The sequence below is a fragment of the Jaculus jaculus genome, chromosome 19 (genome assembly GCF_020740685.1).
Source record: "Jaculus jaculus isolate mJacJac1 chromosome 19, mJacJac1.mat.Y.cur, whole genome shotgun sequence".
NCBI classification, from domain to species: domain Eukaryota; kingdom Metazoa; phylum Chordata; class Mammalia; order Rodentia; family Dipodidae; genus Jaculus; species Jaculus jaculus.
In genome coordinates, this window is record NC_059120.1 from 19,640,865 (window position 1) to 19,656,661 (window position 15,797).

At 38.9% G+C, this 15,797-nt stretch overlaps 1 protein-coding gene across 8 annotated transcripts in view; it reads right to left on the reverse strand.

Moving 5' to 3' along the window:
- Window positions 1-15,797, reverse strand: part of Znf644 (zinc finger protein 644) — a 108,631-nt gene that overhangs the window by 54,889 nt on the left and 37,945 nt on the right. For all 8 annotated transcript variants that reach the window (XM_045138084.1, XM_045138083.1, XM_045138089.1 and 5 more), the window contains one exon: window positions 7,738-7,798. In XM_045138084.1, the coding sequence (XP_044994019.1) occupies window positions 7,738-7,781 (44 nt within the window). In that variant the 5' untranslated portion in view covers window positions 7,782-7,798. The remainder of the gene's footprint in view (window positions 1-7,737; window positions 7,799-15,797) is intronic.

Below are 15,797 nucleotides of genomic sequence, written 5' to 3' on the forward strand. Positions count from 1 at the left end.
AGAGATTGAGAATCTAAAATAAATTAATACCAAAAGAATTTAACAGCAGATTAAAAGGCTTAGACCAAGTGGAATCTACTACAGAAATATAAGGATAGTTTAATATATAAATTAATAATACACTAGTACATTAATGAAGGAAAAAACACAGAGTCATCTTAATTGATGTAAAAAAGTACATGACAAAATTCAATACAACCCTTTTCCACAATAAACACACTCAATAATCCAGGAATAAAAGATAAAAACAATTTATGAAGAGACAACAGCTAACTTCATACTCAATGGTTAAAGAGTAAAGTCTTTTCTTCAAATATTAGGAACAGGGCAAGCATGTCATGTATGACATTTCTATTGTAATTGAGCACTAGAATTCCTACCAGAAAGGGAGGAAGGGTGCTATGAAAGGCAACCAATTAGGAAAGTTAGAAGTAAAATGTCTGCTCACAGATGATATGATCTTAGGTTTAGGTAACCACACATACATACACACAAAAACCTGCACTAAGTTGGGGACATGAGCATTTCATCATAAATGAGAGAAGAAGGGGGAAAGACTTTAGAAGGGGATCAGAGGAAGGGCAGCAAAAGAAAGTAATGGGAAGTGATTATGATCAAACCAACTGATGATGATTAAAATATATTATGAACATGAATGAATCTCAATAAAGTTTGAAAGTAAACAAAGTTTTAAAAAACATGATTTTGGGGGGTTTGTGTATATATGGCGTGTAAGAACAGGTGTGCATGTTCCATAGTATTTGGAGTCTTAAGACAACTATTAGGTGTCAGTTTTCACCATCTATCTCATTGTTCACAGCTCCATTCTCCAACCTAGTTGGTCCATGAGCACCCAGGAAATTCTTCTGTGCCCAGCTCCAATCTTGTTGCAGGCACGCTGAGATTACCAAAGCCCAACACAGTTTCCAGATTTTACAGGGGGTCTAAAGGTCAGAACACTGGTACTGATGCTTGTTTGGCAAATACTTTATCCACTGAGACATCTCCCCAGCCTATGGAAACAGCTCTAACAATAAATTCTTATGATGTAGAAAAACACAAATTGAAGTACATGTTAGAAAATTCCAGTAAGCTGGCTGTGGTAGCGCATGCCTGTAATCAGTACACAGGAAGATTATCGCAAGCCTCAGGCCAGCCTGGGCTCTGTAGTAAGACTGTCTCAAAGCACAGAGAGGGACTTCCCATTAAGATGGTGGTGTAGGTACCACGCCAAAGCAGCCTGGGGGCGGGGGAAGCAAAAAGAAATCTCAGCAAAATACATACTTTTACGAAAAGTGAGATAGATGTACAGGAAACTGAAATGGCAGTGGAGAAGTAGGAGAGATCCAGAGCATCCGGAGCCCACACAGGCCGGCAGAAGCAGCTCCAGCAGGTCCGCTGATCGTGGCAGTGGCAGCAGCAGCAGCACACCAGAGAGCTACCAGGCTCGGCTTGAGCAGCAGGAAAAGCCAGGTGAGGGGCGCTTCCCCTCACACCGGAGCTCTCAACAAACTCAAGAAACGTGAAGGGAGAGCAGCAGTGAACAACGGAGGAGCAGATCACAAGGTAGAAGAACACAGGAACGGCAACAGAACTAGAGCAGCATCGGCAGCCTCCCCTCCCCCACTGCCAGTGCCCAGCTCCAGTGAACAGAGCAGCGGTCCTGGGACCTGGCCATGCCAACTTGAACCGACAGCAGGACCCAAGCAGGAGCGGAGGTAACTGGGATTACACAAGAGAAGGGTCTCACCTGGTCACAAGCTGACTTGGAACCCTCAACAGATCAGAAATCTTAACCTCCTTATTGTCAGGATTAAGGGTGTGGGTGGGGCACCACACACCCTAAGGGACAGAGTTGTCATAATACCTACTCGTGGATAAATACTCTGAGTCTTGAGAGCCACACCTAACGCCTTAAGCTTCTACCCTGAAGTTATGTAACATCAGATTGTCTGATACATCTAATAATACCCAGCTAACTAGAAAATCCAATCATTAAATAATCCAGGATTCAAAAATATATACATTATAACACAAGAAACACCAAAATCAAGACAATATAAACCCACCAAAAAGTATTAATATATCAGAAATGACCTCCAGTGAGAACGAGTTAGAGGAAATGCCTGAGAAAGATTTCAAAAGAATGATTATAAATATGTTCAAAGAAGTCAAAGAGGAAATCAAAGGAATCAAAGAAAACATAGGATACCAATTTAACAAAATAAAGAGGTCAATACTAGTCATAAATAAGGAAATAGAAATAATAAAGAAAAATAAGTCAGAATTACTAGCAATGAAGAACACAGTTAATGAAATAAAAAACTCTGCAGAAAATCTCACCAGTAGAATGGATGAAGGAGAGGACAGAATATCTAAGCTAGAAGACCAGGTGGCAGATCTAATACAGTCCAACAGAGAGAAAGACAAACTAATAGAAAAGTATGAGTGGGAATTTCAAGATATTCGGGACACCATGAAAAGATCAAACATAACAATTCAGGGCATAGTAGAAGGAGAAGAATTTCACTCCAGAGGCATAGTAGGCATCTTCAACAAAATCACAGAATAAAACTTCCCCCAAATTGGGAAAGAGGTGCCAATGCAGATACAGGAATCCTTTAGAACACCAGCCAGACAAAACCTGGAAAGAACCTCTCCTCGCCATATTATAATCAAACTACCAAACATACAAACCAAAGAAAAAATATTGAAAGCAGTCAGAGAGAAAAATCAAGTTACCTACAAAGGCAAGCCTATCAGGATTACAGCAGATTACTCAACACAAACTTTAAACTGTCAACCAAGGTTACTTTATCCTGCAAAGCTATCCATTCAAATAGATGAAGAAACATGGACATTCCACGACAAAAGCAAGCTAAAGGAGTATTTGAAGACAAAACCATCTCTACAGAAAATACTTGAAAGAATCCTCCATGCTGAAGAGAAAGAAAAGCACACATTTAAGGAACTGGGAAAAAACAAACAATACTCAAATACTAGTTAACACAAGAGAGCAAAGGTAAAACTGGAAGAACTACCAAAAAAAATGGCAAAAATGAATACACACCTTTCAATATTATCTCTTAATATCAATGGCCTCAATGCCCCAACCAAAAGGCATAAATTCGCGGGATCCTTCAATTTGCTGCCTCCAAGAAACCCACCTTTCTACAAAGGATGGACTATCTTAGGGTGAAAGGTTGGAAAATGGTCTTTCAAGCAAATGGACCTAGAAAACAAGCAGGGGTTGCTATCCTAATATCTGACAAGGTAGACTTCAGTCAAATGTTAGTCAAGAAAGATAAGGAAGGTCACTTTATATTGATTAAGGGCACACTCCAACAGGAGGACATTACAATCCTAAACATATATGCACCTAACATGGGGGCCCCCAAAATCATCAAACAAACGCTATTAGAACTAAGGTCACAGATAACACCAAACACAATGGTAGTGGGTGACTTCAACACCCCACTCTCATCAATTGACAGGTCATCCCGGGAAAAAATAAACAGAGAGGTAACAGGACTAAATAAGGTCATAAAAGGAATGGAACTAACAGATATCTACAGGACATTTCATCCAAAAGCACAGAGAGGGCTAGAGAGATGGCTCAGCAGTTAAGATATGTGCCTGCAGAACCTGCCAGGCTTGGTTCATTTCCCACACTTAACTACATGGAGTTCATCTGCAGCAACAGGAGGCCCTGGCATGCCCTATCTCTCCTTCTCCCTCCCTCTCTCCATGGCCCCTCTTTGCTTGCAAATAAATAAATACATGTATTTTTTTTTAGGGCTGGAGATGTGGCTTAGCAGTTAAGACACTTACCTGAAAAGTCAAAGGGTCAGATTCAATTCCCTAATACCCACATAAGGCAGATGCACAAAATGGTGCATGTGTCTGAAGCTCATATGCAATCGCCTAAGGCCCTGGTGCACCCATTTGCTATCTATCTGTGCCCCGGCCCCCCAATAAGTAAACATTTTTTTAAAAACACAAAAAGCAAATTAAAAAATATCAGCATGTTTGGCAACATGAATACAATTAAATTCAACAGCTTGATAAATAATTCTTGAAAGGATAGAGGGATGACTCAACAGCTAAATACACTTCCTTGCAAAGTCTGCCAGCCAGGGCTCAATTCCCCAGCACCTAACATAATAACCTAACATAACCAAATTGGCGCATGCATCTGTGATCATAACCCACCTACAACAATGGGATAAGGAGCCAGGAGAACCAAAGCTCGCAGATCTACCAGACTGTAAAGGAGTCAGAAAGGAGAGTCAAGTTCATTTGCTGCACCCAGAATCCCTGAATCAAAGAGCAAAGACACCTACAAGCTGTCCACTGAGCTGCACATGTCATGCATACAGGAATACACACACACAAATAAAACAACTTCTAAAAATTAAACTTAAAACTTTAGTTTATACTCTGCCCATTTTTTTTCTAAGTCCATCAAAATAGTATTCTTACTTCAGGGCCTAACTCAAATGAAGAACACAAATTTGAAACTGAGATGTAGCTACTCTAAAATCTTGTAGAGATTAAAATAAATGAAGTGGATGTCTCAAAGTTAAATTTCTGAATACTTCAATAACTTTAGAAAAACAGTCTGCATCTAGAATGAAACAAGATAATCAAGTTTCGATGTTTAGCAACAATCTAAACACCAAACAAAAATCCTTGTAGGAAGAAAGAAGCAACAGTGTAAAATGGGGCACCTCTGCCTCTCTGGAAGGACGTACAGGGAGGAAGCAGCCAACCGACCCCCTGAGAAAGTGCTCTTCTGCTCAGGACCTGCTGGAAGGCAGTCGACCATCAGGCATAAAATCTAACATGACTACTGGAGCCAGCCAGTATTCCAACAAAAACTTGTCAAAATGCTTTTGATTATTTAAATTTTATTTATTTATTTATGTGAGAAAGGGAAAGATAGGCAGAAAGACAGACAGAGAGTAAGAGAATGGATATACCAGGGCCTCTTACCACTGCAACTGAACTCCAGGCTCACACGCCACTTTGTGCATCTGGCTTTATGCAGGTACTGGAGAATCGAACCGAGGCTATCAGGCATTACAAGTGCCTTTAATGGTTGACCCATCTCTCCAGCCCAAAATGCTTTAAATTTTTAAACTATTTCAATCTGTAAGAAAGCATGTTGTTTATGTCACACATATGTAATAATAACATTACACTTTGAGCTATAGTAATCAACGAAGTGGCCCATGAGTCTGTAGTGGTTTTGTAGCAGCTAGAGGACCAGGTATGTCCATATTTTCTCCACCCATCCCTCTGCTGGGCATGTTGGTGCACACCTTTAATCCTAGCACTTGGGAGGCTGAAGGAGGATCACTGGGAGTTCAGGGCCACCCTGGGACTACAAAGTGAATACCAGGTAGGCTGGAGCTAGAGCAAGACCCTCCCTCAAAAAAACAAACAAACAAAAAAAAAAAACAAATAAAGGCTGAAAATATAAATTATAAATGACATATTCACATAAGAAAATTTTATCCAGTGATAAAAAAAAATATAAGAACTATTGGTACACTCACAGCATGGATGAAACTCAGCTAGTACAGATTCTGACATAGGCATACAGAGTCCAAGACAGCTTAACTTCACCTTTAAAGATGCTTACCTCAGTGGAAATAAAGTTTGAAAAGCATATCCAAGTTTATGAAATAATTAAATTTTCTATACCTTGATCTAGATAGGTGGTGGTTCACATGAATATACAGTCACCAAGTTCTATATTTTAAATATTGCACATTAACAAATGTAAATCATCGTACAACACAAAGAAAGATGCACCTACAACTACTGTAGAGTAATTTCAAAAAACCCAAACCAGTGCCACGCAGAAGCCACATCAAGCCTGTAAGTGATCAGGACAAAATAGTCAACTAATAGCCAAACTCCCTATGGCCTCAATGTACGCGTAAGCTTATTCTGCACTTCAGAAGATAAGCACGCAAGGGATCTTTATAACAAATGTCATAAAAGCAAAATATTCATACAAAAAAATCAAGTAGCTCACTATTAGCCCTATCCCCAAACACTAAAAAAAAAATTTTCCAGTTATAAACACTGTACTAACAAAAAAAAGCTACAACTTGGAAAATTTTGTTAGCAAATAACAAAATAAAATGCATGAGCCAGGCATGGTGGCACATGCCATTCATCTCAGCACTGGGAGCTGAGGTAGGATGAACAGCATGAGTTTCAGGCCAGCCTGGAGCTACACAGTGAGTTTCAGTTTTCCAGTTCTCCAGTTCTCCAGAATGAGACCCTACATCAAAAGAAAAAGTAGCCGGGCGTGGTGGCGCATGCCTTTAATCCCAGCACTCAGGATGCAAAAGTAGGAGAATCACAATGAGTTCGAGGCCACCCTGAGGCTACATATTTAATTCCAGGTCAACCTGGACCAGAGTGAGACCCTACCTCAAAAAACCAAAAAATAAATAAATAAAAGGAAAAATTAAAATTTAAAAAAAAAAGGGTGGAAGAGTTGGCTTAGCACTAAGGCACTTGTCTGCAAAGCCAAGGACCCAGGTTCAATTCCCTAGTACCCACATAAGCCAGATGCACAAGATGGCACATGCATCTGGATTTCATTTGCAGCAGCTGAAGGCTTTGGGATGCCCAATTGCTACCTGCCTCTTTCCTTCTTTCTCTACCTCCCTCACTCTCTATGAAATAAATAAAAAAGTTAAAACTTTTAAAGTAATAATCATAAGAATAATAATAATGCCTGAAAGCAAAGACTACTCATAGAGCACCAAATAAGGAAAACACTCAGTGAAGAAGAAGAAATGATTATTTTGGAACCACATAAGAGTCCAAAGAAAATAAGAACTCAGACTACCAGTGCAAAACCAGAAAAAGCACCAAGTAAAATCCAGTAAAAAAGGACTGCTAATTAAAGCCAAAAGTTGTATGTATGTAGTATGTATGTAACTATTAAAAGGATATTTATTCAGTGCTCAAAAAAAAAGGACAACAAAGCAACCCATCACATCTTGTACTAAACTTGGAGAATTCAGTTAAGTGATAAAACAACATCAAGCTGATTTTCTAACATACTACAATATTCATTAGTCACTTACTTGCTTTAAATAACTTCAAAAACGGGTGGAAAAGTGAGAATTAAGCCACACAATTTGATGGTTGTTATTTTTCTCTATTAAAGCACTGATCCAAGTTTATAAAAAAGTTAATTCTTTATGTTAAATTTTTTATAACGAGCTAGAGAGGTGGCTTAGTGGTTAAGGCACTTGCCTGCAAAGCCAAAGAACACATGTGTGAATCCCCAGTTCCCACATAGCCAGGCACACAGTGATGCAAGTGTGCAATGTTGCACATGCACAAGGGTGTGCACATGTCTGGAGTTCATTCACAGAGGCTGAAAGGCCCTAACATGGCCATTCTCTCTCCCAAAACATTTTTTAAAAAAATTTTATTAAGATTCTTTGATTCTTGCTAGGTATGGTGGCACATGCCTTTAATCCCAGCACTCATAAGGCAGAGGTAGGAGGATTGCTGTGAGTTCAAGGCCACCCTGAGACTTGATAGTTAATTTCAGGTCAGCCTGGGCCAGAGTGAGACCCTACCTTGCAAAACCAAAACCAAAAAATAAAAAATAAAATTTTTTTTATTCCAGACTTGCAGTCATATTTCTAAAACAAACTTTTCATAATATGTAACATTTAACAAAGAGTGTCTACTTACCTAAATTTTGTCTTATTAACATCTCGCTTCAAGAACAATCTCATCCGAAATTAAGTCAAACCTGTAGAATACATATAAACACCATCATTAAGTCCTTGTTTCAGTAGGCAAACAACCTCTACAATATATTATTTTTTTAAATTAAAAACTATAAATCAATTCATCTTCTTGATAAAATACCTGAAAAAGTGTTCAACTAATGCAACACCAGTTTAACAGTTAGGAAACTACTGCTATGTGCTTTCTTATGAGCAACAATAATTTATTCGATAAAAAAAAAATTCTGTGGGTCTGGAGAGATGGCTTAGCGTTTAAGGCATTTGCCTGCAAAGCCAAAGGATCTCAGTTCAAATCGCCAGAACCCACATAAGCCAGCTGCACAAGGGGGCGCAGACATCTGGAGTTGGTTTGCAGTGACTGGAGGCCCTGGCAAACCCATTGTCTCTTTCTTTCTCTCTTTATCTCCCTGATATAAATAAATAAATAAATAAATATATATATATATATATATATGTATGTATATATGTATGTGTATATATATACATATATATATATATATGAAAAAACAAAAAATTCTGATTCTCTTTAATATCTTTATATATTTTTTCACTGATTTAAATAGTACAGCAATGGCACTATTTAAATTAAGTAGTAAGTCCTCAGTATTTGTGGGGAATTTGTTCTAAAACCCTGCAAAAATTTTAAACACAGTCAAGACCATAATCTTTGCATATAACCTATGTATTCATTTTTTATTTTATTTTTTATTTTTTGGTTTTTCAAGGTAGGGTCTCACTCTGGCCCAGGCTGACCTGGAATTCACTATGGAGTCTCAGGGTGGCCTCAAACTCAGTGATCCTCCCTCCTACCTCTGCCTCCCGAGTGCTGGGATTAAAGGCATGAGCCACCACGCCCGGCTTTAAAATATTTTTTATTTTTTAAGTTTTAAGCAGAAGAGGGTTGGGGAAGGTGACAAGTGATGTCAGCAGGTGAGACTGTGACGGTGAGAGTTCAGAGCACAGGTGGTGCCACCCCACCCCCACCCCGCTGTGACTCTGGAGGGTTACACTGCAAATTTGTACTTCTGAGAAGGTGATACATTTCTTCAAGGGTGTTGATGTGATTTGGGGGACCATACTGAATAACTACAGACTTCAATTTTCCTGAAGTGTCTAGACAATGTCAATCAACTTCTACTTGCCCAGAACTTCACACTGAAAATTTGTTGCAAACTGAATCAAAGTAACAACACTGCAAGTCCACTATAGGGGCTGGAGAAATGGCTTAGCAGTAAGGAGCTTGCCTGTGAAGCCTAAGTACGTAGGTTCAGTTCCCTAGTACCCACATAAGCCAGATGCACAAGGTGGTGCATGTATCTGGAGTCCATTTGCAATAGCTAGAGGACACAGTGTGCCTATTCTCTCTCTATCTGCTTCTTTCTCTCTCACTCTCTCTCAAATTTTTTAAATGTACTACAGGGCATACCAGTTAAGGCACTTGCCTTCAAAGCCTAAGAACTCATGTTCGAATCTCCAGGTCCCACATAACCCAGATACACGGTGACATAAGCCCGTGATGTCGCACATGTGCAGATGGGGGCACATGTGTCTGGAGTTCGCAGAGGCGGAAGGCCCTGGTGCGCCATTCTTACTTTCCCTCTCTCTCAAAATAAATTTTTTAAAGTCCACTATAAATTGCTGAATAAAATAGAATATAATCAAAAAATAAGAGAATTCAACAGACAGTGGAAAGAACTCAGTGAGGACATTATCAAATACTGGAATGAAATCTAAAAAACAGTAAGAAAGTCAAATCAAGAAATGAAATTAGGAGATAGAAATGCTAGAAAGAAAAAAAAAAAACCTAATGATGGGGCTGGAGAAATGGCTTAGCAGTTAAGGCATTTGCCTACAAAGCCAAAAGGATCCCATTTCGACTCTCCAGGACCCACGTAAGCCAGATGCATAAGAGGGTGCATGCATCTGGAATTCAGCTGCAGTAGCTGGAGTTCCTGGCACACCCACCCCCCCCTCCCGCCGTTCTAATAAATAAATAAATAATATTTTTTAAAAAAACTAATGAATGGGGCATGGTGGTGCACACCTTTAATCCCAGCTTTCAGGAGGGGGATGTAGGAGGGTCACCATAAGTTCAAGGCCACCCTGAGACTATATCATGAATTCCAGGTCAGCCTGGACTAGAGTAAGACCCGATCTTGAAAAACCAAATAAATAAATAAATAAATAAAACAAAACAAAAACCCTAATGGATAACAAAAACGAATTAACTCATCTAAAAGGCCTCAGCACAAAATAGACCATGTGGAGGACAAACTATCAGAGCTGGATGACAAGACAGAAAAAGGAGATCAGGAGTCCAAAATTAATGACAAGTTTTTGTTTGTTTGTTTTAAGTATAACGGAACATAAATGTTGCAGTCAGGTTCATATTACTAACAGAAAACACAAGACTGAGAGGAGCTTGTGGGGAAAGGTTAATTTTGGTTTACAGACTCAAGGAGAAGCTACAAGATGGCAAGGGAAAATGATGGCATGAGCAGAGGGTGGAAACCACCTCCTGGCCAACATCAGTTGGACAACGGGTACAGGAGGCACATGGAATATGAAATACACAAGAAAAGAGAAGAAATTCCCTACACCATGTTATAGTTAAAACACCAGACAAAGAAAACAAAGACCAAATACTAAAACTGCAAGAGAAAAAGAGCTCATCATTTACAAAGGTAAGCCCATGAGACTTAATCTAACTTTTTAATGAAAACCCTGAAAGTCAGAAAGGCTTAGAATGGAGTATTTCAAATTTTGAAACATCAAAGTTGCCAACCCAAACTACCATACCTAGCAAACATTATCCTTCATAGGAGGGGAAAAGCTTTAGATGCCAAAAGATGGCTTAACGGAAATATGAGCATGAAGCCAGCCCTATGAAGAATACCAGATGGACTACTTCACACCAAAGAAGGAACAAACTCAAGAGGCTCTGGGGGGAAAAAAGCACTAATCTAGGAAAAACAACTAAAACAGACATGAAAGCAAATAAAGATCAAGAAAACATGAAACTCCACAGTCTTCAACTTGAGAGGGATTAACTCATACCTCTCAATTAAAACTCTGAACATCAATGAACTCAACTCTCCAATTAAAAAAAAAAAAAAACACACAAGTTAACAGGCTACATCAGAAATCTGGTTCCTTCCATTCTCTGTCTTTAAGATACCTACCTTACTATGAAAACTACTTTTGTGTGAAAAGATTGAAAAAGATATCCCAAAGAAATGGAAATAGAAAAAGCAGGTTTGGCTATATTAATATCAGACAAAGTAAGACTTTAAACCAAAAGAAATTGAAAGAGATAAAGGCCACTTTATGCTCATTAAAGGGACAATCCAACATGAGAATATTATAATTATAAACTTAGATGCACCAAAAGCAAATGCACCAAACTTTACAAAGCAAAATATGTTCGATATTAAATCAGAAATAAATCAACACAACAATGAGTCAATACACAGATCATCTAAACAGAAAAAAGAGAAATAATGAAACTAAACCAGAGAACATAGATCAAACAGGCAACATCTAGAGAACATACCAACCAAACTCTACAGAATACACATTTATATTAGCAGTTCATTGAACTTTCTCTAAAATAGATCAATTGATAGATTAAGACATAAAGCAAGATTCCATAAATACCAGAAAAATGACACATTATATGTGACTACAATACAATAAAACTAGAAATCAGCAAGAGAAACAATGGAAAAATACATTAATTCCTGGAGACTGAACAATACAGTACTGAAAAATGACTGGGTCACGGTAGAAATAAAAACCTTTCCAGAACTGAGTGATAATAAAAACACAACGTACAGGGCTGAAGAGATGGTTTGCTGGTTAAGGTGCATACCTGCAAAGCCTAAAAACCCAGGTTTGATTCCAGATGCACATGGTGGTGCACGCGTCTGGAGTTCGTATACAGTGACTGGAGGCCCTGGCACGTCCATTCTCTCTGTGTGTGTCTCCTTCCCTCCCTCCCTCTCTCTCTCTCTTATAAAGAAATAAATAAATCTTTAAAAAATTCCAAAACTTATAGGACACAAATTTCTATTTTTTTTTAATTTATTTGCAAGCAGAGACAGAGAGAATGGGTGCACCAGGACCTCTAGCCACTGTAAATGAACTCCAGAAACATGCACTACTGTGTGCATCTGGCATTATATGGGTACTAGGGAATCGAACCTGGGTCATTAGGCTCTGCAGGCAAGTGCCTTAACTGCTGAGCCATCTCTCCAACCTGACAAATTTTTAAGAGCAAAGTTTATACCTCTAAAAGTCTACATTAACAATCCATCTGAAGATGGAAAACCAAGAACAATCCAGACTCAAAAATAACAGACAGAGGGCTGAAGGGATGGCTTAGCAGTTAAGACGTTTGCCTACAAAGCCCATACAATAATGGTACTCTCAATTTCGGTTAGAGAAGCTTCTCTTTTCAACTGGCAGTGACCACTGCAGTGACTCAAAAGTCACCATGTGGTGTGAGCCTTTAATCCCAGCACTCCAGAGGCAGAAACAGAAGGATTACTACAAGTTTGAGGCCAGCCTGAAACTGCATACTGAACTCCAGGTCAGCACAAGCTAGAGTGAGACCCTACTTCAAAAGAGAAAAAAAAAAGTCACCATAGTACTGAGACGTGACAGTGGAGTATTCAGAACTGAAACATCTCTATCACATCATGCAAGGCTTAGGTTCCACTGTGGAACAGGCAGTAGGAAGAATCTAAGAGCCAAAGGAAAAGTAGGACTGCTTGCAATGGTCTCTTCCAGACACAAAATGTCTCCTCAGTGTTGGGATTAAAGGCATGTGCCACCACACCTGGCTCCCTACTTCTCTTTAAAAAAAAATTATATATCTAAAACTAAGAAGATGCCTTAGTGGTTAAGGCATTTGCAAAAGCAGGGGAAAAAAGAAAAGAGATGAGAGCCGGGTGAAATGGAGCATGCCTTTAATCCCAATACTTGCAGGGAGGGGTTGGAGGACTGCTGTGCGTTCAAGGCAAGCCGGAGATGACATAGTGAGTTCTAGGTCAGCCTGGGCTCAAGAGAGATTCCACCTCAAAAAACAAAAAAAAAAAAAAAAAAAAAAAAAAAAAAAGAATAGGGATGAAAAAGGAGGTGTTACAACACATACCAATGAAATTGAATCATTAGGACATATTTCAGAAATGTACATTCCACAAAATTGGGAAATCTGGAAGAAATGGACCAATTTCTTGACTCTAGTGACCAACCAGACCTAAACTCAAAAAGTCTAGGTCCAAAGCCAATTTTTATCAAGAAAACACTTCTTCTCAAGTTATTTCACACAACTGAAAAGAAGGGAATGCTCACTTTTTCCAGGAAGCCAGAATTACACAAACACCAAAACCAGACAGAGAAAGACACAGTAAGAAAATTATATATCAATTATTTCTGATAAACTTAGGTACAAAAATTCTCAATAAATTCTTGCAGACCAATCAATGAACACACCAAAAGTATCATCCAATTGGACAAGATGGAGCATGTTTTGAATCCCAGCACTCGGGAAGCTGAGGTAGGAGGATCACCTTGACTTTGAGGCCACCCTGAGACTAAATAGTGAATTCCAGGTCAGCTTGGGCTAGAGAGAGATACTACCTAGAAAAAAAAAAGTATCATCCACCTTGATCAAGTAGGTTTTATCCCAGGATGCAAGGATTGCTCAATATACAGAAATCAATAAATGTAATACAGAAATCAATAAATGTAATACATCACATAAATAGACTTAAGGACAGGAATCACATCATCATTTCAATAGATGCAGAAAAAGACCTTTTGCAAAATACAACATTCCTTCGTGATTAAAACACTTGAAATTCTATCTGCCTCTCTCTAAATAAATAAACAAAATATTAAAAAATATATTTGACGCTGAGTGTGGTGGTACACACTTTTAACCACAGCACTTGGGAAGCAGAAGTAGGAGGAATGCTGTGGATACAAGCCCAGCCTGAGATTACATAGTTCCAGGTCAGCCTGGGCTACAGTGAGACTCTACCTTGAAAAACCAGAAAATTAAAAAAAAAAATTGTGTGTATGTATGCATGTATATGAATGTATGCATAGATGTATGTATATTTGGGTATACACACACATACTGATAAAAAGGCTGGAGAAATGGCTTAGTGGTTAAGGAGCTGGACTGTGAAGACTGAGGACCCAGGTTTGATTCTTTAGGACCCACGTAAACCAGATACACAAGGTGGCACATGCATCTGGAATTTATTTGCAGTGGCTAGAGGCCCTGGCATACCCATTCTTTCTCTTGTTCTTTCTGCCTCTTTCTTTCTTTCTCTCTCTCTCAAATAAATAAAATATTAAAAAGTAATTTTTAAAACACTGTAAATGCTAAGGATGGAGAGATTATATCACAACAAAATAAGGGCTGTAAGTAATAGACCTAAGCCCATATTATTCCAAAAAAACTAGAATAACACACGGGTGTCTATTTTCTCCACTTCAAGTCATAGCTCCAACAATAAGAGAAGTAAAAGGGTTACAAGTTGGAAAGCAAAAGTCAAAGTAGCCTTATTGACAGATAGCATGATTCTATATATAAGTGACCAGAAACCCTCCACTATAAAACCAGGGCTGACAAAACTCAGCAAAGTGGCAGGATATAAAATCAACACCCCAAAATCAGTAGCCTTAGTCGGATATGGTGGTGTATGCCTTTAATCCTAGCACTTGGGAGGCAGAGGCAGAAGGATCACCAAGAGTTCAAGACCACGCTGAAACTACCTAGGGAATTCCTCAAAAAATAAAGAAAAAAATCAGTAGCCTTTACATATGCCAATGACAAAGAGAAAGAAATTAGGCAAATAGTCCATGTGTAACAGAACAAAAAATTAAATATCTTGCCCAGTGTGGTGGCATAAACCTTTAATTCCCGCACTCAGGAGGCAGAGGTAGAAGGATCACCATGAATTCAAGGTCAGCCTGGGACTACAAAGTGAACTCAAGGTCAGCCTGAGCTACAGTGAGATCCTACCTTGAAAAAAAAATACAAATATATATGTATATCTTGGAATATCCCTAGCCAAAAAGTAAAAGACCTCCACATAAAAACATTAAAATACTAAAGAAAGAAATTGAGAAAAACATGAGGAGATGGAAATATTTCTCATGCTCATAAATTAGAAGAACTAATATCATAAAAATGGCTACCTTACTGTTGCGGTCAGGTTCACATTGCTGGCAGGAAACACCTGACTAAGAGGAGCCTGTGGGGAAAAAATGTTTATTTTGGCTTATAGACATGAGGGGAAGCTCCATGATGGCAGGGAAAACAGGAGCAGAGGGTGGACATCACCTCCTTGCCAATGTCAGGTGGACAGTAGCAACAGGAGAGTGTACCAAACACGATCAAGGGGACACTGGCTATAATACCCATAAGCCTGCCCACACAATACACTACTTCTAGGGGTATTCAATTCCCAAATCTGCATCAGCTGGGAACCTAGCATTCAGAACACCTAAATTTAATCAATCAAACAACTACATTCCGCCCCTTGCCCCCATAAACTGATAACGATCCTGATATAAAATGCAATGCATTCAGTCCAACTTTAAACATCCCCATAGTTTTTAATCAATCCTAATGATGTTCAACCATTCCCATAGTCTGAAATCTTTTAACTGAGCCATAATACCAAAAACTCTCCAAAAAAAAAAATCATAATGGCACAGAATAAACACTCAACACTGCAAAAGATGGCATTGGGCATAGCAAAGAAATGTACAACCAATACAAGATTTAAAACAACCAGGGCAAACATCAAACTCTGTAGCTCCAAGTCCAACAACTCTAGTCAGTGACAAATCTCCAAGTCCAGTAATTCTGCTTTCCTTATCAGCCACCTCATGGCCGAGGCATCTCCATTGGGTCTCCACTGCAACCCACAGTTCATCCTCATGGCTCCATCGGGTCTCCATTCAGGCAACTCAGCAAAA